The 22,500-nt window shown below is 36.2% G+C and overlaps 1 protein-coding gene across 2 annotated transcripts; it reads right to left on the reverse strand.

Annotated features, from left to right (window-relative positions):
* Nucleotides 1-3,685: 3,685 nt before the first annotated feature.
* Nucleotides 3,686-22,060, reverse strand: LOC144973283 (galectin-4-like). Of its 2 annotated transcripts, XM_078915548.1 has the most exons (9): nucleotides 21,936-22,060; nucleotides 13,604-13,695; nucleotides 12,711-12,912; nucleotides 12,104-12,229; nucleotides 10,768-10,845; nucleotides 9,397-9,447; nucleotides 8,088-8,176; nucleotides 6,633-6,849; nucleotides 3,686-5,174 (listed from the first exon to the last, which is right to left on the reverse strand). In XM_078915548.1, the coding sequence occupies exons 1-9, from the start codon at nucleotides 21,945-21,947 to the stop codon at nucleotides 5,058-5,060; spliced, it is 984 nt and encodes a 327-aa protein (XP_078771674.1). In that variant the 5' UTR covers nucleotides 21,948-22,060; the 3' UTR covers nucleotides 3,686-5,057. The 2 variants fall into 2 exon arrangements, with proteins under 2 accessions (XP_078771674.1, XP_078771683.1); XM_078915557.1 differs by lacking the exon at nucleotides 10,768-10,845.
* Nucleotides 22,061-22,500: the final 440 nt, after the last annotated feature.

The raw sequence follows: 22,500 nt of genomic DNA on the forward strand, positions 1-22,500 counted from the left end.
TAGATTTTGCAATTATCATTATCATCATCCTCCTACTCCTCATCTTTATCGTCATCCTCATCGTCATTGAATCACCATCGTTGTTTATATTTCATCATTGTCAGATTCCTCTCCTTCTTCTTCTGATGATAGTTATACTGCTACTATTACTACTACTACTACTACTACTACTACTACTACTACTACTACTACTACTACTACTACTACTACTACTACTACTACTACTACTACTACTACTACTACTACTACTACTACTACTACTACTATTTCTACTACTGCTACTACTACTACTAATGCGGCTATGTGGTCTAGTGGTATGACACTCGCTTTCGGATCGGAAGGTCCTGGGTTCGAGCCTCGCGCTCGGCGCATAGTTGAGTCCTTGGAAAAGGCTCTTTACTCACATTCTCTCATCGTACTCAGGTGTAAAACGAGTTCCTGGCCGTTAACAGCGTTGTCTTTGTCCGAAAAAGTGTAATATCGCCTAACAGGCGTCATGTCCCGTCCTGCATGTTAAATGTTGCTGTTGGCCAGGGACCCCTTGTAAAGCGCTTTGAGCACATTTAGTGGATACTGCGCTATATAAAGCTATTTTTTATTTTTTACTACCACTACTACTACTACTACTACTACTACTACTACTACTACTACTACTACTACTACTACTACTACTACTACTATTTCTACTACTGCTACTACTATTACTACTACTACTATTACTATTATTACTACTAACACTACTACTACTACGACTACTACTACTATTGTTTCTCTACTACCACTACTATTACTACAACTACTACCGCACTGCTACTGCTACTTTTAAACTATCGCCATTATAATCATGGTCACACTACTACTAGTACTACTACTACTACTACTACTACTACTACTACTACTACTACTACTACTACTACTACTACTACTACCATTACTACTACTACTACCACTATTACTACCACTACAACTACTACTACTACTACAACAACGACTACTGTTACTACCACGAGTACCACTACTACCACCACAATGCTACTGCTACTTCTTCACTATCGCCATCATAATCATAATCACACTCACATCCATTTCCATTATCTTCATCATCATCATCATCATCATCATCTGCCCCATTCTGCTATTGTGATCGAATTTCATATTATTATCACTAAACACCATATTATTATGTCATTCGAATAAAAAGCCAACGCATTTTGTATTCAGCTTATAACTCAGTGTTCTGTGTTTCTTGTATCTCTTCACACTATTGTATAGGGAATGAGATTAGCGGAAGAGTAGCGTCCCTTGATTGGACGTCACCATTACAGAGAGAACGTCAACATTGTTTTGTCCTCGCTTTCGGTGAAGTGTATCATGCCGCTTTCACCGGAAGCGAGGACGAGAGACGCATGCGCAAAATGATATGACGTTCTCTCTCTAAGAACTACTCCGCCGGTGACGTCTAATCAAGGGACGCTACACTTCCGCTAATCTCATTTCCTATTGCTGCTGCATGATCGTGTGCCATACTCAACTATGTCAGAATAGACAAGTAGAAAATCCCTCCTCCTGAGTGGTGTTCCTGACCTCCAATAGTATGCAGGGAGGTACTTGCTATATTATCTTCTACCCCCTCCCCCCTATGTCTGTTTTCCAATTGATTTCTATCTTTGCCTTGGAATGAGATTACTAAGTTTTGACCTGGCCGTGGCAGAAGTCCTTGGTTGGGAGGTAAACAGTTGAATGTATAGTTATAGTTTTGGGAAATGATATTTGTTTCTTGGAAATCATCTCTCTATTATGTATTGTTATTTTTTTAAACACATGATTCGTAAACATTTGAGAGTATCCCTCTAAGTGTATTCTTGTGTCGGTGTCTGGGTAAGACTTTTAGGTGATCTCAAACTAAATACACTGATATTTGCTCTTCTACATCTGTTCCCTGTTTGAACCGGTCCCCTTTGTCTTACTTTTCCTCAAGCCCTTTTAATTTTACAACTTTAATATTTTTACTATCCAATTTTCTTCCTTTTTACTAGCGCTGATATTACTATGACCTAAATGTAAAAACCTTAAAAACAATCAAACATGGTACGACTCATAACATTTCAGATTTGAAAATTCATCCAGGCTATACAAAGATAATTTAAAAAGTTACACCATTTCAGTGGCGCTGATGGCTGACATATTAATGTCATGTCTATGAAAAAAAGGCGTTTTACCACAAGCTTTGAATGTTATTATCGAAAGACTTTAAACCGAAACCAAAATAGCTTTAAATTTGTATTGGAGTTTGGGAAGTTTACAAGATGCACTTATTTGCAGGTCTGATAACCAACAAAGTTATGGGCTCAATGTTGTATAAACATTGCTCTCCTGGATGGGGTCCTCTGACCTCCCATGGGGGGCAGGAAGTCTCTTGCTGTGTCTTCTATCCATAATATCTGTTTTCCCTGTCCGTGTTGCTCTCTGTCTTTGCTCTGGAATGAGATTGCTCTGTGTTTTTTTCTTTGTCCTCGCTGGGAGGGAAGCAGTCAAATGTTTAGTACCTTTTCTGAAAGGTGATGTTTTTCATTGTTAATCATCTCTCTGTTACTGTCATGTTCTTTTATATTATTAGTTTTGAATAATGTATCTTGTATAATATTGAACTTTATAAACATTTGAGTGTATCTTTTTCTTGAGCCTGGATGGGACTTTTAGGTAATGGCAACATTCACACATCACTGGATTTCTCGTGGAATTTTCTGTTCCCTATTTAACCCAGTTCCTTTCGCCATCCCTTTCTTCGGTACTTTTAACTTCATATTATATTCTTATTTTTATTGGCGCTGAAATGACCCAACAGTGCCGTAAACCCCTAAACACAAAGTAACAAAACAGTGCAAAACATTTTCTATAACAATAGTGATAAAAAACAAGCCCATGATTGCGTTCGTGACAGACCTGCAAAAATGTGCACCTCGGAGATTTCTATTCACAACTGATCGGTAGGATATAACTGAATAAAGGTTTAAAATAATACTATGTTGAACATCGTCGTAGTTCACATCCTAGAACTGTGATAAGCGCTTAAATTTTCGCACTATTCTGCTGAAAAAATTCTAGAATTACTCTTTTCATTTTGGCCGAAAAACTTTTAAATATTACTCAATTGAAATACCCCCAACATGTCAAAATTACACACATTTTAGACTAAGTTTAGGAGCTCAGAATAATCGATTGATACTTGACTTGAAGTAATCATGTTCGGGCCAAAATTTTAAAAAATCCCGGCTTTATCAGGGCACAGCAGTTTTTCCCATGTGTGTTAATCAAGCCGCTGTTTGATTAAATGTGAATAGAAGTGATATCGTATCTTCAACCAGTTTATTTATAATGATTATCTGATGACATGCTCATCACACTGTCATATTTCTCATATTCTTAAAAAGCAACGAAAGGGGGAGGGTCACGATTTTAAAGCATATAAACAGCATGAAATTACGATTTCTCTGAAATTAAAAGATCTGAAATATAGAAGAAAACACACAATTAGTGCTAAAATAAGTGCTTTATCAGTCAGTCAATGTAACAGTCAAAGATAATATGTACCGTAATAATGTATTATCGTGTATATATTAAATATTCTTTAAAACCTCCAAACGCCTTTATCGTGAAGGAATCATAAACAAATCTAAGACAAAAATTAACAAAAGTATATATTTATTTCCATAAAAAAAATTTAAACAGGAAGTTAAAAAACAAAACAAAATTTTAAAATAACATATAAGACGCTGATCCATTAGCTGATGAAGTAGAATCTAAAAATTATAACAATACATATTTTCTGGGTCTGTTTGGATCATATAAATCAAAATGGTAGAATTCTGCCCTACTGCATTATAGTTTATAATATTATTTCATTCACATGAGGTACCAACAGAGGCATTGATTTGTCAATTGGAAACGAAAATTGATTATATCGTTTTTAACATGGAAATCAGAATCCGTAAGAGTCAGAAAAACTGGATGCCAAGACGTGTCATGAGTATTCTATCATAAAAGAAAAGTAAAATCAATCTGCAGAATAGGAATAAGATATTAACCAGTTAACTTCACGCTCTGGAAAAAGTCGTATTAAAAATTGACCAGAAGACTCGTCCTCCAAATATCGATCGGTTTAGATGACTTCGCAACGTTTTTTGCCAAGATGAGGGTCATTTAAACTGATCGATATCTGTTAGACGAGTATTCTGGCCATATTTTCAAATACGAGTTTTTTTCAGACGGCAGTAAACTGGTTAAGTGGATTTTCGCCTCCCCTGTTATATCCGATTACGCTCTTAAAAGTCCCTGCTACAGCCGGCAAATTTTACTAAAGGCAAAGGGGGAGAAACCAAAATGGGGATTTATTATGACCTGGTACCTGTTATATCTGGACCTGTTATACTGACGTTCCACTGTACGTCACAAGAAAACAACTTTTCATCAGTCTACAAAGGAATGTCCAAATATAATAATATTTTAGTAACTCTAATTACTCAGCCTATTGAGAGTATCAAGAGAAAACTTTATTGAATCAGTTGCATGAAGGGAAAAATCTCCCTATACCAATCAACCAAATGAATTTCACTATGAGACCATTGCTTAACTCTTGACCACAATGGCAATTCTTAAAAACGAGTATCCGTAGAACTTATGTTACAAAATACAGTGTCTATGTATACGTGCAATTGTTTGCCTTTCATAAATCAACTGAAGTCTTTAAACTACCCCACGGGTTCTTATTGTTATGTATACAAAGAAAGAGAATTTAAGTTTAGTGAAAGAGCAGAGAGAGAGAAAGAGAGAGAGAGAGAGAGAGAGAGAGAGAGAGAGAGAGAGAGGGGGGGGAGTAAGCTGACGTGCATTTTCAAATATAGATTCAAGTGCATGAAGTCATTTAAGGTGTTTTGATATCTCTACATATTGTCTGCCAAGCTACTCCGGTCAATAAATATCGAAATTATGATAATATTGCTTTTAGTATTCGCTGTTTGGCATAGAGAGTAGCTCATCGTCACGACATGTCGAAGTATTTACTGGAACCGAACTTCCGTCAATCTGACGTCACCTACAACATTGATGTGGTCTGCACGGTTGAATGGCTGGATACGATGGTAGAACTCCACAAAGTGCTGGTTGTTGACAGCGATCTGGAGATGGCAGACAATAACTTGTAACTAAAACAATCATAATTATCAATTAAACATTCATTTTTCTCTGGTCAGAATAATCTACATTCCGTATTCAATAAACATTAAACAAGAGGCTTGTTTCTATGGTAAAACAGAAGAAACAAAACAAAACTTCAACAACAAACGTCTGTGCACAGCGAATAGGCTGTCTCATGTGCCTTTGTGTGTTTTAATGGAAACATGTTGATATTATGATAATAAATATTTAATATAATAGCACTATTAAAAATTGAATTATCATTAGTTTAAGTACAACGCTGCCCCAATAGCTCAGTTGGTAGGACACTCGTTTCACAGGCAAAAGGTTCCGGGTGAAGATATTTTTTTCCCTGACCCACCTGTTCACCGGCAGTGATGGGTTGCTATGTCTGTCAGATCTGGCTGTTGAAAAGTACTTTGCGATAGACTAGCGTCCTATCCGAATGGAAGCAAGCAATTTCTATTGTCTGCATCCGGCTCCATGGACCCCATGGCTCTGATCAACTTCTAAATACATTGAGTTTATTGAGCTCTTCTAAAAGAAGGAAAATAATCATTAAATAAAGCCGGTACATAGCGAGTTGAATGGAATCTGAGGGTCGAAAGATAGATTATCGTAATCGCACATTATATGAGAAATTCCATGCCAACAGCAATCGTGAAAGCATTAATTAAATATAATGTATGGTTTTGAATCTAAGTTCGTTCAATTGACTGACTGTCTTAAAAGCCAAAGAGTAACTCCTTACATTTAGTGGACGACCAAGCCTTCAAGGAAAATTTTAAAGTTGCCCCCCCCCCCCTCCCCTGGCACATGTATATACTCCTTTGTTGTTTTCTTATATTTTGTTGTTGTTTTTTTTTTCAAAGCCTGACAATGTGACGTTATTTCAAACATAAAAGCAATGCGTCCACATTTAAAATCCAAAGTAAACACTAAACAAGTAAAACAATCCTATTCTTCAACACTGTCATCAAATTCTCTTTAGTGTGACACATAAAAAATATTCGACATGACAATTATGGTAAACTTTGAGTTCGTTCATTAAACTTTTAAAAATGTGAAAGCATGAACTCCACGAAGCCTCGAAATTGTTGGACAGGCCTGGAATCGAGAGAGAGAGAGAGAGAGAGAGAGAGAGAGAGAGAGAGAGAGAGAGAGAGAGAGAGAGAGAGAGAGAGAGAGAGAGAGAGAGAGAGAGAGAGAGAGAGAGAGAGAGAGAGAGAGAGAGAGAGCACGCGAATAAAGATGATTAAGACCGACGTGCACTTATTTTCAAGTCTGATAACCCAACCTTTTTAGGGCTCATTGTTCTGATGAAATATTCTCCAACCAACACAAGACACTGTCTATCATAACATTGTAAAATCAAGCCCATAATTGAGTAGGGTTATCAGACCTGATAAATAGTGCACGTAGACCAGGACCTCTCTTACCTTGAATGAAGCTGGCTCTATAAGGATCATCATTTGGAATGGTGTGTTTGGGTAGAAAGGGAAGTGTGTCAACTGCCTTTCCTCATTTCCATAATTCCCTCCCTGTTTGTGTGTCCTCACAACTTGGTTCTGACTATCTCCGTAATTGAATCTTACGTCAAAATGCATGGCAAAGTCACCAGAATCGTATGGGCCACATTGCATGTTCACTGTAAATCTAGAGAGTTAAAAATGAATTGAAAAAGTATGTGAGTCTATTGTAAATACCTGAAAATATTATTATTTTAATCATAGAGATTATAACATTCTAAAACAATTTAAATACTAAAGTTTATAGGTCAAATTAAATCAAAATTCAAGTTCTTTCATCAAAAAGAATATGGTAAAATTATCACGAGATATTTCAATAAAGAAAAGCAATAGAGAACACTAGCTTGGAGAAATGTGTTATAGATTACTTCAAGCTTGATTTCATGTTTTACAAAAAATCTCAAACACTGAACAGGATGTCGCAATGTGTTACTACAGCTGTTATCCAGTCTTTCATTCTATCAATATCAGGCACATCCGTTTATCCTGGACAAGCATTATCTTATTTCTCATCTTATTATTATCCACAATCAATCCTTAGAGATAAAATTAAAACTTCATGAAACACACAAACACAAAGCAATGACACCCCCACCCCTCCAACGTCACCCAACACACACTCGCTCACAAGCATAATATCACACATATTTGAAGGACGAGTATTCTGACCAAATGTTTAAATACGTGTTTTCTAGAGTACGGCAGTTAAGCTGTTAACTCACTCAATCCTAGAGATTTGTGCTACTTTTCAAAATTGGAAAAAATGTATTAAAAATGAGCATGTGCATAGATAGTTTTATTATATTGAACTACCATTAACATGTAAAAAATGAAAGACATCAGCTTTGATACGACGCCTATAATTTGTCTCAGAAAAATGTAATTAATAGGCATGAGGTAAAAGTAACCCGTGTAAACTACTGAAATAGTCAGTGTTAGGGTTGAGTGAGTTAAGATACTGTCGGAATGTGTGGTCCTTTCATGACTTTTGATTAGACAAGACAACCGTAATAGATGAATGTCAAAACAACTCAAAATTAGAAATCTGATTGGATCGAGTTCGAGATCAAGTTGATGAGAAGAAGCAAAGGGTATTGAACATCTATTATTGCAGTATTTCAGACGACGTTCATTTCAATTTCAAACTTTACAGGTATTATAGCCATAGCACTGTGAGGCTCATTTTTAAGCAACGATGAACATATGAGAGAACACAATCCAAGAACATAATGTCATGAGTGTAGGATGAGACATTTGTTTGAGCTTTATTCAAGAGGTGTAGCCAAGTGTTATTGGGACCGTAACTCATCTAAAACAGGACAGACATTTGTAACTTTCATATTCATATCTCACATTATGTGTTACCTGCTGGGGTTTGGGTTGGGGATTCCAGAAATGAAAACAATCTTTCCTGGTACAACACCTCCTTGAATTGGTGTTGTAAATGGTACGGGCTGAAATGAAGGAGGAAATTGTTTTCACGAAAAGTCCATACATTTTTTTGTATCGGTGGATGAACTAGAATGAGAACGAGTTGCTTGTCCACCCTTTTATAGGGAAGACAAATAGGAGGGGGAATTACGTCCAAAAAAACCCCATTGAATTGTGCAAATAACGGTTGAGAGCATGAAAATTACATAAGTTGTAGAATATGAAAAATCCTGTAATTTATGCTATATATGTATTTACGCGGTTATTTCCCTTGTTTAATATAGCTGTAATAGGGAAAATTTAAGGCCTTAAACCTAAACGTTATGATTAATTGCCAGAATGGTTCTATAGCAGATGGATTTTTAATGGGTCTTGGTAACCTGTATGCAAATTTTCATGCTTTCAACCCGAATTTGCACGGTTGTAGCCTAATTCCCCCTACTAAAAGTGGTGTCCCAAAAGTGGCGGGCGACAAATATTATTGTTTCATATGACATGTTTAGAATCTCTTCAAAAAAAGGAATTCGATTGTTTAGTATTTAGTTTTCGTAATATTTTAAGATCTGAAAAACCGCCAGTTATCTTATTACACAACGGAAATCAAGCCGAAAAGTACTTTGGATGAATAAATAAAGATTTCGTAATTTCGTAACTGTTGAGTCTGCTTGTCGACCAGCCAATATTCTCGGCCACATGTTATATTTACAGAATTACTTTCAATACGTTATACAGCATCCAATTTTTTAAAATCCAGTAATAAGAAAAGAAAAAAATTGTAACATGAGGTCAACAAAAATCGTACATGGAGTTTAGTTGGTTTAGAGTTTAAGTGAAATATAAACTAAGTACTCTGGTTTTTAAATTATTTTCCCCTTAAAAGTAAATAAGAAATATAATTTTATTAGAATTATTCATTTTCGTAGGATGATATTAATAGAGTAATATTATGGTGCAATAAAATTTTATTTACATTAATTAATTCATCCATTATCACTGATTTTTCATCTGATATCGTAATAGTTGTAGAATTACCAGCTAACTGTCGCACTCTGGAAAAAAACACGTAAAAGAAAAAATTTTGCCAGAAAACTTGTCCTTAAAATATCGATCAATGAGAGAGTTTTTGCCAAGATGACGGTCATTTAAATCGATTGATATTTGAAGGACAAGTTTTCTGGCCATTTAAAAAAAATACGGTACGTGTTTTTTTCAGAGTATGGTAGTTAACTGATTGATGACTCACGGGGTTGTAGATTGGGCCACCCATGCCAGGATAACCAGGTGCTGAGGGGAACTGGTAGGGAAGAGTAAAATAATATTATTGCATTAGTGTGACAAGTCTTTTAAAACTCTCTCTCTCTCTCTCTCTCTCTCTCTCTCTCTCTCTCTCTCTCTCTCTCTCTCTCTCTCTCTCTTTCTCTCTCTCTCTCTCTCTCTTTCTCTCTCTCTCTCTCTCTCTCTTTCTTTCTTTACTTCTTTCTTTCAATCTCTCCTTCTTTCGCTCCCTCCCTCCCCCCCCCTCCCCCTCTCTCTTATCATAAGATATTCATATTTTTCAGTAGCATTCAATAAAAGTTGATGATTTATATTATGTAGTTTTATAGGGTGTCAAAAAATCATTTTAGGCCCCAGTATAAGATTAATCATGGACCAATTAAACAATGATAAATATTGGAGAAACACCCTGACTCAATTAATTGATCGTTCCCCCACAAGAATAAAAAAAATAAGTATGGTGTATAATGACTTCCTGTTGGCCACTCGCCAGAGGATATCCCTCTAACAATTACAACAGAGATGCCAACCTATGGAATCAGAATTCTTTTGGGAGAATAAATGTGTGATTCTCTCTCTCTCTCTCTCTCTCTCTCTCTCTCTCTCTCTCTCTCTCTCTCTCTCTCTCTTTCTGTCTCCCCTCTCTCTCTCTTTCTCTTCCCAAGGAAGAATCCGGCAATTTTTAGATGTTTATCAAGTATCAATGCCTTCTCCTAAGATTTCACTTTTCATATTACTAAACGATGTGATAGATTCAATTACGGTCCTTGCAGCTTGATCTATAGAATAGAACTATCTTCTATCAGCTTAGAAGACATATAATATACACAGACGAACGTTTTTCTGCCCCTTATTCTGTCCTACCATTAGAGTTAAAGTAGCTAGTCTTAGACTAGATAATCATAGTAATTAGCAGCTATGTGGTCGAGTAACATGACACTCGCTTTCTGTCCGGAAGGTCCTGGGTTCGAGTCCCGCTTGAGCGGCGCATAGTTGGGTCCTAAGAAAAGCTTCTCTATTCACAATCTATTACCGTACTCAGGTGTAAATTGAGCAGATAACAACGTTATATCTGTCGGAAACAAAATTGTAATATCGCTTAATAGGCGTCATGTCCCGTCCTGCATGTTAAGTGTTGCTGATTGATAGGGGCCCCTTGTAAAGCGCTTGAGTACGTTTAGTGGATATTGCGCTATAAAATAATCTAATCTCAAGAGTAACCAGCAATTATTGTTTTCGCCTCGGATATAAAAACCGATAAAATATTGGCTCTATGAGCCCCATGGTACCAAGGCAATTTCTCCTTTATTTCGTGACCATACACTATTATATTTCTTACTGAGGGTGCAGGGGGATAGCTGGGGGCAGGAGGGTAGCTGGGAACACCACCGGCAGGGGGATAACCTGGAGTTGGGAACTGGGGTTTTGGAGAAGGAAAATAAGATTCTTTATTATACTTTTGTATGTCTGAATCCGTTCACATCATGAGTGTGTGTGTGTGAGAGTGTTTGTGTGTGTGTGTGTGTGTGTGTGTGTAAAGGAGTGAGTGAGAGAAACAGGGAGAGAGAGAACGAGAGAGAGAGAGAGAGAGAGAGAGAGAGAGAGAGAGAGAGCAATTTGGGAGGTATGAGAGATTTTATTTTATATGTGTTAAGTTTTCTTAAGCTTTTTGTTGGCTTCCTTCTATGTCATTGTATTTCCTTTTTATCGATTATAGAAAGAAAGTGCAGAACAATACTATAAATATCTAAATAAATGTGTAAACAAATATTAATAATATTATGTTATCAATGCGGACTGAAAGCAGTTTCTATTTAATCGAAGTTAATATTTTTATAATGAGCTGATAATTATAGATATACATTAATAATAATACTAATGATAATAATAATAATAAACTTTATTCGCCCTTTTCGGAAATTGTACAACAGACGTGGCACGGAAAGGAGGTGGATTAAAATGTTGACATTAAAAATGCACAAAAATCAGCATTAAATAACCTATACAATACCTCAAAATAAATAAATAAGAATAAATATGAATGTATCTTTTACATGCAATACAGTGAATATTATATAGATATAGATAAGATGTAGGCTTTGTAGAATAAAAATAAATTTGATTATTAATTTCGGAGTAGATACGTCTATATTTAGTATCACAATCTAAAATATTTCACTGCAGATGTTTTGAAAATAAAAATGATGTAGAAACAGATCAGTGAGTAGATCTAGATATAGATAATATATAATCTACATAATCTTTACGCTAAAATTATCTATAAAAATGTAAACCATATACACAGCGAGGAACAACAGTGAAATAAATAGTACAATAGAGGTTCATAATTCTTGCATATTGAATAATCTGATGCTTGTCGGGAGAAAGTAATGTAAACGGTGCTTCTCGAAGTTCGAAGAAATAAATAACTGTAAAATTGAATGTAAGAATCAATTAACGAAAATATACGAAAACATATTAAATGGACGTTTCGGGTATCCCCTTTATCAACAAAACAGGGTGAATGAAACACTACAGACGAATGAGAAAATGTGGTAGTGGCGTTGTTAAGATGAATAAACAAAAACATTTATGGGCGTGAAAGGAACGTTTACGTCTTTCGCTTTTGGCTTTGATGGAGAGAGCCCAGTTACGTCTAATCAATGGATACTTACTGAAGGATGGCCTCCTGAAAATTGAATGTATGTAATTATGACTTCTCCTTCAATGTAAATATATTGGATGCTCTCCCTTGGTAAACGGTTATTGAACTCACAGAAATGGCGGTTGTTGACACTGATCTGGAGATTGGAAATGAAAATTGATAATAAAACTTTCATTAGAAATATTTCAAGGGTCAAATAAAGTTTGAAATCATAAAGGTAATGAAATCTCAGTTCGTAAAGAACTCCTTCACAAGCAAAGGAACGGAAATCGATCCCGGGTGCAGATTTTTTTTTTCTGACATCATCCCTCCCATCAAGGGAGTAATTGGGTAGCTGGGTCTGTTAGATCTGGCGGAAAGTACTTTGCGATAGACTAGCGTCCTATATGTTCGTGATATGACTCACTTGGTTCACTCTATAAGCTGTCGCGAATGACTCAAGCCTACGTGCAAATTGACTTGAGCACATAATTTAACAATGATATCACGCGTGCAGGCTCCAAACTTCTCTAGCATTCGAAGACAAACAATCAATCAAATGATGTCCACCAACGTCCACAGTCATCAAGAATTAAACGTTCACTACTGGCATGATGAATATATTTCGGTATACTTACTCTGAATCCATGGTGATGGGCCTTTATTTGAAGTTGAAAATGGTGTCCTTTTTTGAATGGGCAACCTCCGCTAGTCTCCTCTTGGCCCCATGAGCCTCCTTGCATGTGGTTACGCACCACCCGACTCTCCTCAACGCGAGGATTGAAGTGTAGAGCGCAATCCTGGTCATATGTGGGGCCGACACACAGATTGACGCTGAACCTGAATTGTAGATAAAAAACCTGAGTTTAAGTCTCTCTCTCTCTCTCTCTCTCTCTCTCTCTCTCTCTCTCTCTCTCTCTCTCTCTCACACACACACACCCACACACAAGCGCACACAACACAGGCTTTATATTATATATATATATATATTAAATATATTATAATATATATTATATATATAAATATATATATATATATATATATATAATATAAAATATATATATATATATATAATATATATATATAAATATATATATATATATATATATATATATATATATTAATATATATATATATATAATATATATATATATATATATATATATATATATATATATATATATGAAACATAACATTTATAGAATCCAACATACTATCCAACATAAAACCAGTTTAAGACGATCATATTTACGTCTCTGGCTGTGAAAAAGCAGTGTTGGTCTGAGGGCTGAGGGATATCTTTGTTACATAGTTTCTATGGCATGAATCCTGCCCACACGACTAAAGCGGCTTTCTGGTTTGGAAGCCACACTTGTCGATGACATATCAGTCTAGGGTTCGAGTCAGTCACACTGTGAGTTTGTCCGGTCGAGTCCTTGATAAAGGTTGTCTACTCACATATTCTCACCATAGATCTTTTAAAACTAACAGTATAGAGCTCGTGTATAGATGTTTTTCTTTGCCAACGTACCTGGAGCAGTTTAAGGGCACTCTTCCGCTGATGACGACATCTGTGCCAACTTGAATTCCACCGCTGATACGGCCAGAGTAGGGGACGACGATCTGAAATGGACCAAAACAGATTTGATTTCATGATATTTTACACATACATCATTTCAATTATATCTATGGTGGCTATTGAAACTGAAATAAAGAGAAGGAAATGGGGGCTAGTTTGGCGATACCCTCAGAAATCCTGCAAGCAATATCACCAGGCAAACTTTGGACTGGAATCCGCAAGGAAAGAGGAGGGATGGTCGACCAAAGCAGACATAGCGACGAGGCATTGAGAGCTAGGCCCAAATAAGAGTAAAAAAACCGAGTCTGATGGAAGAGTGTTGTTGTCGCCCTTTGTTCCATAAGGAACCAAGAGGCTTAAATAGAAACTATGGTGGCTACGGCTTTTGTGACCAGTTTTGAAACAAAGTCTAGCGACATCGAGCGTGGTCAGTGACTGGATTGATGACATTGGTAGTGGACTATGGTCCCCGCTTCGTTTCGGTGTGTATGCTACTGTACTTTATTTATTGATGGATTAAAATGATTCCGAATTTGTTAAAAAATTAATGAATCCGAGAAACCTGGCCAGGCGGAGTTGTTGTACCAGAAAGGTCGCGGATTCGAGCCCCCGTCGTCGCCGCGAAACTTTTATTCTCTGTTGTCTTCTAACATTTGCATTGCCCTTTACTCTACCAATACTTGCATACAAATGATAAAAATCGCATTTGTCGCTTAAAGCCAAACCTGTGCCATATAATTCAAATTGAATGGCCTGATTATTGCCCACTGTACTTACACACCTTATCTACACCTCTGATAATGTTCACCCTTATGGTTGAACACGGTCTTTTAAGTCATAACAATGAATGATAATTTCCTATATAATCAAATGGATGATTCATGATCAAGATTGAACAAATCTAATTTGACAATTACTTGATTATTTATTATTATGTAGAAGATAAAAATAAGAAACCAATCCTCTTCTCCTCTGAAGAAAAGAATAACAGTTTTACTGGTTCCAGCTAATGACATAGTCAATTACATATTTATTTTAAAAAACTAGAGCATATATCTAGCGCAATATTCACTAAAAGTTCCCCAAGCGGTTTACAAGGGGCCCCAAGCTAACAGCAACACTTAACATGTAGGATGAGGTGTAAATCATAATTTATCAGAGTTTGATGTATGATTATTATCGTTGTTGCTTTCATGATTATTTTTGTCATTAATATTTCATTCTACTATGAACTTTGTACATTTATGATTCATTCGATCATGACCAATTTTCAATTACTCTATTACTCTATGATAGTAATTTTCAATTTTAGATTGCCGGATTGATACATTTTTTCTTACATTCAAAGTTGTGTATATATGTCTGTGAATGCTACAATGCAAGCTATATGGGATTATGTAACTATAAACTGTTGTATAAGGCATTTAAAGGATAATTCCTATATGAAGCCTTTAGTGAGATAAGATAAGATAAGATAACATTTTTTTTCTCGAATGAAGCAACGCAGCTAACTGTTGACGGCGAAGTACTCGTTTTACATATGAGTACGGTGAGGAAGATGAGAGTAAATAGCCTTTTCCGAGCAAGGACTCAACTAAACGCCTCTCAGAGCAGGACTCGAACCCTTGGCCTTCTGGTCTGAAGATGATTGTCATTTCCAAAGACTACATTATGATGGATCCACCATGGTCTGATGTTGACTTTCTGGTCATCTCATTTTTGCTTTAAGTTTTCATCATCTAATTCATTACGACACAATACCAGTTTGACACGACAGGTCGCATATGTGGCGCGGTGGCTCAGCGGAACGGTGTCACAAATAACAAGCGATGTTAAGCATGGCCGGTGGCTGGATGACTGACCGTGATTTTTGAAATTAAATCGTGGTCTTTGGGTAGGGTGGAGGTCCTGATATCTCAGTTGGTAGAGCATTCGCTTCACACGCAAAGGGAGCGAGATCGATTCCGGATGCAGTCGTGATTTTTTTCTGACCCCTCCCAGTCCACACAACAGTGATTGGGTAGCTAAATCTGTTAGATCTGGCATAAAGTACTTTGCAAAGGATAGCAAGCAATTGGTATTATCCGTTCAACGCTCTAATGGCTCTGAAGGACTACATTTTTGGGTAAAGCACTTAGCACACATTACCCCACTTGACTCATGTGTGAAATAGTGACTGGTTACAGGCACTGACGGTTATTAATAAAGTGTTATCAGGCGACTGATACTGTACGAATTGGAAAAATGGTTCCAGATGGCATGCTTGGGGAATAAAAGAAACATTGTGAAGCGCAGTGAGCATGGTAAATAAATGGAAATGCTCTATATAAATGTTCATATATATTTTTTCATACTTTTGTATGTCCATCTTGCCGTTTCCATTAACATTAGCATTAAATGATGCTAAAAACAAAAACGCGTGTGCTCTCACTTCATTGCAAAATAAACAAATGGACATCCAGTTGTACTTTAACGTATATTATGTTAAAATCGATGGGTCTGACTCTTACTCTTACATCAACTGATAACGATGTAGGTACTTGTATAATGAGACTGAATTTGTCCAGACAAATATTGGTAGCTGTTATCTTTATCTCAATGTTCAATATCTTGGTCATTTATACGATGATACCTATTATTATTACTGTATTATAAATGTCTGTAAATAATTACCTAAACGCGTTTACTCTTCCGCTTCCAAACTCATTAGAAGTGTTTATGTAAACAGTTCTTCATAGGACTAATAATGAATAGGTTACATATTGAATCATAAAGTGGCATAACTATTTTAGTTTCAGTAGGCAGATTCTTAAGATTACAGCACGTAAATGAGCGAGGATGGACGATTTTTATTGCCACCAGCATATATTTGGACTTGAAAATAGGATGCCATCACTCTGAAACCAGTCGATCAATTATAAAAGATATGTATCCAGTCCTCCGAAAGAATAGCTTCACACTTCCATTGAGATTGGAACCAGCTTTTTTCTACATCACACATTTGTCCCCTGCTGTTTACAAGTTTAAAAGCTTATGTGGAGACGTTGCATGGATTTAATAATCAATTAAAACGAACAATGAACTTTGCTCGGATAATCAATCAGAGTGTGTTTCTTCCTTATTACTCCTTGATCCCTCTAACAAAAAGCTCAGAATACACATCTAAAAACATGAATTGGATAAATAGCCAGATACAGGACAAATTACACTATATATATATATATATATATATATATATATATATATATATATATATAGAGAGAGAGAGAGAGAGAGAGAGAGAGAGAGAGAGAGAGAGAGAGTGAGAGAGATGGTGTCAGAAAAACCCATCTTTGTTGAAGGTCTAACCTAAGACCTTTATTTTGGATCCGTAGGCTGAAAAGATTTATCTTGATTAACATTATTTTGTTTCCGGTCTCACAATCTGCTGTTTCGGTATACATACCTCTGATGTAACACAATTTCACTAACTATACATGACACGGTGTGCTCGTAATTTTCATTTCCTCATTCCGAGCACCGGCTTTGTATTCAAACACAAACCATATAATAGAATAGTCATACAATGAAACGTGTTGTATGAGAGTATTGCAACTACGGACAGTCCACCGGCCCACCGGATTTCTGATAAAATTACACTTCCTTGTTTCCACCTTTTTTGTTACAATTATGACAAGGTTAACATTTAACATAATATTGCCGGTACCGCGTTCGACCCACTTTCACTTTACCCTTCTGAAAAGAACCTCAGGTTCGAACCTTTCCTAACACCCTGGTGGTAAAGTTATTATCTGGGAAGGCTGTTAACTTAACATGCCCTTACAGAGAGAACGTCAACATAGCATTGCGCATGCGTCTCTCGTATCAACTGAGGAAATCTATCGTTTGGTTAATGAGATATCACGAATTATATTAAAGAAATCACTTTTCAAAATGTTATGATATACATACTTTTATAAAATAAAAATATAACCAATAAACTTATTTTGATGAAAAGTTTACAGTGATGTGTTGCAAAGAATGAAAAATAAAAAGGAATGTTCCCAAGGTTAAGATAACCCTCCGTGAAATCACTGACTTCGCGGTTCGATAACTCAGACAAAAAGATCGCTGAGAAACAATTTAACTGGTGCATCACTAGTCAGTGCACTGTGAAATTTTCACCAAAAAACGTTTATTTTTTATAATTTTATTTTATAAAAATATGTAGGTATATAACAACATTTTTAAAGTGATATCTCATCAACCAAACGATAATATATTTCCTCAGTTGATAAGAGAGACGCATGCGCAATGCTATGTTGACGTTCTCTCTGTAAGGGCATGTGTTAACTTCCATTTTTACCCATCCTATCGTATACGACCATGAAAAGTAGAAGGTAATCCCTGGTAAATCAGTGTCGTTTTTGTCCAGGATTCAGCTTCACAAACGATTTAAAAGGCCGCAAGCATCGATTTAAAAAAAAAAAATAAAATAAATACTCAATGCAAATTGTCCACCAGGTCATGTAAACATTGGAAAACATCTAGAGAATGCTAATGGACTGCTGTATAAAATAACAAACTTCGAAGTTTATTTCTTAATATTATCTAGATATTACGATTTTCCCCACTATAAAAATTTACCAGTCGATACTGTGACTTAAGAATAATTAATTAGTGTATAAGATATATACACTGCTATTTCAAGCAGACAGATTATACAAGAAAAACAACAGCTCTTCTGGGACTAGGTTGGAGCCGCAATCATTTTCCTAAATGAGTTAAATAAATAATAATAATATAATAATAATAATAATAATAATAATAATAATAATAATAATAATTAATAATAAATAATAATAAATAATAATAATAATAATGAAATAATAATATAATAATAATAATATAATAATAATAATAATAATAATAATAATATAATAATAATAATAATAATAATAATAATAATAATAATAATAATAATAATAATAATAATAATAATAATAATAATAATAATAATAATAATAATAATAATAATAATAATAATAAATAATACTATTATTGTCACATAAATATGGCAATTTCTCATTTAGTTACACTTGTTATAACGTTAAACGATAACTGTAACATTGAACAGATATTTCACTCCTACTTATTTTCTCTCTCTCTCTCTCTCTCTCTCTCATTCTCTCTCTCTCTCTCTCTCCCTCTCTCTCTCTCTCTCTCTCTCTCTCTCTCAACATAGCATTGCGCATGCGTCTCTCTTATCAACTGAGGAAATATATTATCGTTTGGTTGATGAGATATCACCTTAAAACGATAATTGTAACATTGAACAGATATAAGTTAGTTTTAAATATAAAATTGTCATAATGGGCTTTGATCTGCTTTGCTTCCCCTTCTTATATCAGTTTCGCTCCGTGGCTCAGCGGTACGTTATCTTGTCTTATCACAAAAGTCAAGTAACGCTGAGCGTAATCTGTTACCGGATGGGTGATCGTGATTGTGGAAAATCCAGGTCCCCACGGTGTGTCCTTGGGTAAGGCATTTTACAAAAATTACCCCACTAACTCAGGTTTGAATGAGTACCTGGCTATAAGGCAGTGACCGATATTGTAGGGGTGCTTGTACAAAAAGGACGCTTAATCGGCCAGGCGATTAGTACTGTATGAAATGGTAATATGGTTCTATTTGGCTTGCTGGGAGAGTTAATGAAACAATGCGAAACCCATTTAGCACGGTTGATCCGTGAAAATACGCTATATAATGATCATTTCTATTCATACATTTTTATTTTATATCTATTCAAATTTATCGCATCCTCAAAATAAGTAATCAGCAAATATATAGATCAACGTTTTCTTCCATCGACGATATTAGATAAACGAGATAAAAGACGAGTAAAATAACATGCCTTATTACGTGTAGACAAGTTATCAGTCTATCGGATCACGTGATAGGCGATAACCAACAACCCGAAGGCTGCCAATCTACATTGAAAGAACGCCTATTTTAGATTTTGACCAATAAAAAAACTTTAACTCCATAATATCGATGGTCGGATCAAACCTCTGAATGCTCGATTTTCAGTTTTTCAAAACTCTGAAGTCCACATACGGACTTTGCGCACCATGTTTTATTTAATTTTGGGCGTACCAGACTTCTGATGACATCAGAGTTTTGATCCGCCAATCGTGAAAATCGGGACTTCAGAGGTTTGATCCGCCAATCGTGAAAATCGGGACTTCAGAGATTTGATCAGCCAATCGTGAAAATCGGGACTTCAGAGGTTTGATCCGCCAATCGTGAAAATCGGGACTTCAGAGGTTTGATCCGCCAATCGTGAAAATCGGGACTTCAGAGGTTTGATCCGCCAATCGTGAAAATCGGGACTTCAGAGGTTTGATCCGCCAATCGTGAAAATCGGGACTTCAGAGGTTTGATCCGCCGACCATCGACATAATATATATATATAATATATATATATATATATATATATATTGTGTGTGTGTGTGTGTGTGTGTGTGTGTGTGTGTGTGTGTGTGTGTGTGTGTGTGTACTTATCGACTAGACTCCGATCGTGTCAAAAAAAAAAAAAAGAAGTCTCAAATCTCTGACCTCTTTGAAGTCTCATTGTAAACATGTTGAGATTTATTAAATTTTTTTTTACGATTTTGGGGTCATTTTGATAACGTCAGATTTTTTTCTTCTTGCTAAATTGTAAAAAAGAGTCGTTTGTCGATGAACGGGTGAATTGTGTTAAAATTACGATAATGATTTGTGTCGATAAGCCGATATTATTATCAGTCGCAAATGCGACAATCGACCGGCCTGACATTACTGAGACTTAGTATTATTTTCTTGCTACGCCCCCTTGTTCGGCCTATGATATTATAGTATATTAATGGTACCATTAGGTTCATCCATATATCGATTTGTTGGTCGTTGTGATGGTCGTAAAAGCCAATAAATAAACTGAGAATATTGCTTGTGACAACATGAGCAACGTATTTCAAAATAAAAATGTTAAAGACATTAATGAAATTTAAAATGTCCTTGAAAGGGAACTTTGGGTTTTAAAATACACATATGGCTGAGTATTCATAATGTCAATAACAAGAATTGATAGGGTTTTTTAAAAATATGTATCAAATTTTTTAATTTTTTTTTTTTTTTTGGGGGGGGGGGGGGGGGGGGGGTCGGGGGCGTCTTATCTTCTTGTAAATTTTCTTCTATGTTTTTATCTATTTCCCCCTTTCTAACATTTTTATCTCAAAGAAAATGCAATATGTAATGTACAATGATTGTTACTTATGTTTTAAGGGCATTCAAGGTACACTTGGTCCATTTTAGAGCTCAATACTACTGATATAATATATGATGACACCACAGCTTAACATCTTGTCTTTTTTGTTCTGTCGAAGAGACGCTACCTCGCTTGACGCAGGTGGTAAAACGTAGTCGGAGTTAGGATATCTTGATATTATTATATTAGAATAAAAGGTCAAGGGAAATTATGAACTGGAAATATTGATCGAAATGAGCTGCTGCGGGGGGGGGGGGGGGGGGGGGGGGGATAAAGATGGCATTATTAAGCGCATGGACCATGGCGATGATTGTGAATAAAATTGGGGCAGGTATTCGGGGGTGGGGGGTGGGGGGGGAATAAACATCCTGAAAAGTCGTGTATTACACTGCTACACAAAATAAGAAGGAAAAATAAATTGTTTGGTATTGTTTTTGTTGGCTGTTTTCTATCTGTTTTGAATTTATATATGTGTATATGTAGGTATAGATAGTATGCAGATGACGTCACTCAGGCCTTTGTTATTGTTTTTGCCATCCGCGTTTGTGAGTTGTTCTCACTAAACTGGATAAACCAGACTATAAAAGTTCATGGTTACACAGAGTTTGTGTGTTGGTCCGTTATACTTCCGGATGGCAATGTTGTGAACTCCTTGGCCAAGCGCATTCTATCTATACAATTTATGCACAGGCAGTCCTTCAGAGCCAGTAAAGGCCCATATCAAAGTTTCTATAGCGTGAAAAGGACAATAACAATTGCTTGCTATCCTTTTCGCCAGACCTAACTGACATTGCTGGGTGGCCAGTGGGGTCACAAAAAATCTCGACTGCACCCAGGATCGATCACGGTCCCTTTGCGCGTGTAACGAGTGCCATACCAACTGAGCAATTTAGCATCAAAGGTATTATATAAAACAAAGAAGAGAAGGAAATCTCATTCTAACTCTATTCGTCTTAACGGGGAAAATAATAATCTAAATGAAAATACAAAATAACTCACATTATTTCCCATTGTATCTTGTTGGGTCACAGCACGCTATGGATGTGTTATGAATGAGAACGTTTATGGTGTTTCAATGCACATTTATATCCTGTACAGACACACACCATCTTACCCACCCACACACACATATCTCCTGTCTGCCAAATTGACATTTACTGTAAACATGTGTTTTTAAGGGTTGAAAAAAAATGATGTTCTCGGAGATAGAGAGAGAGAGAGAGAGAGAGAGAGAGAGAGAGAGAGAGGAGAGAGAGAGAGAGAGTAGAGAGAGAGAGGAGGAGAGAGGGAGAGATAGAAAGAGGAGAGAGTTAGAGAGAGAGAGAGAGAGAGAGAGATGGAATTAGGAAAAGAAGGGGAGGGGGGGGGGGGGGGGGGGGGGAGGGGAGAAAGAGAGAGAGGGGTGGGGGGGGGGGGTGTGTGTGAATGTTTCAGTTTGGATAGGAGGTTATTGAATGAAATATTCCATTACCTAAAGCAGACCTCGTCACCCTAAATATTGCTGGTTACAATTACAATTATTCAAATTAATGGGGACTTGAACAGGAATCATTTGCGTGCCAAT

This window comes from Berghia stephanieae, chromosome 1 (genome assembly GCF_034508935.2).
Source record: "Berghia stephanieae isolate SIO BIC M18660-M18661 chromosome 1, UCSD_Bste_1.3, whole genome shotgun sequence".
Taxonomy (NCBI): Eukaryota; Metazoa; Mollusca; class Gastropoda; order Nudibranchia; family Aeolidiidae; genus Berghia; species Berghia stephanieae.

What these genes read in the sequence shown, in the direction of transcription:
- LOC144973283 (XM_078915548.1), bottom strand. An exon ending in CCCAACCCAAACCCCAGCAG is followed by an intron (nt 6,850 to 8,087) that starts GTAACACATAAT and finishes TTAACTCTCTAG; the next exon opens with ATTTACAGTGAACATGCAAT. An exon ending in TAGAGCCAGCTTCATTCAAG is followed by an intron (nt 5,175 to 6,632) that starts GTAAGAGAGGTC and finishes TGCCATCTCCAG; the next exon opens with ATCGCTGTCAACAACCAGCA.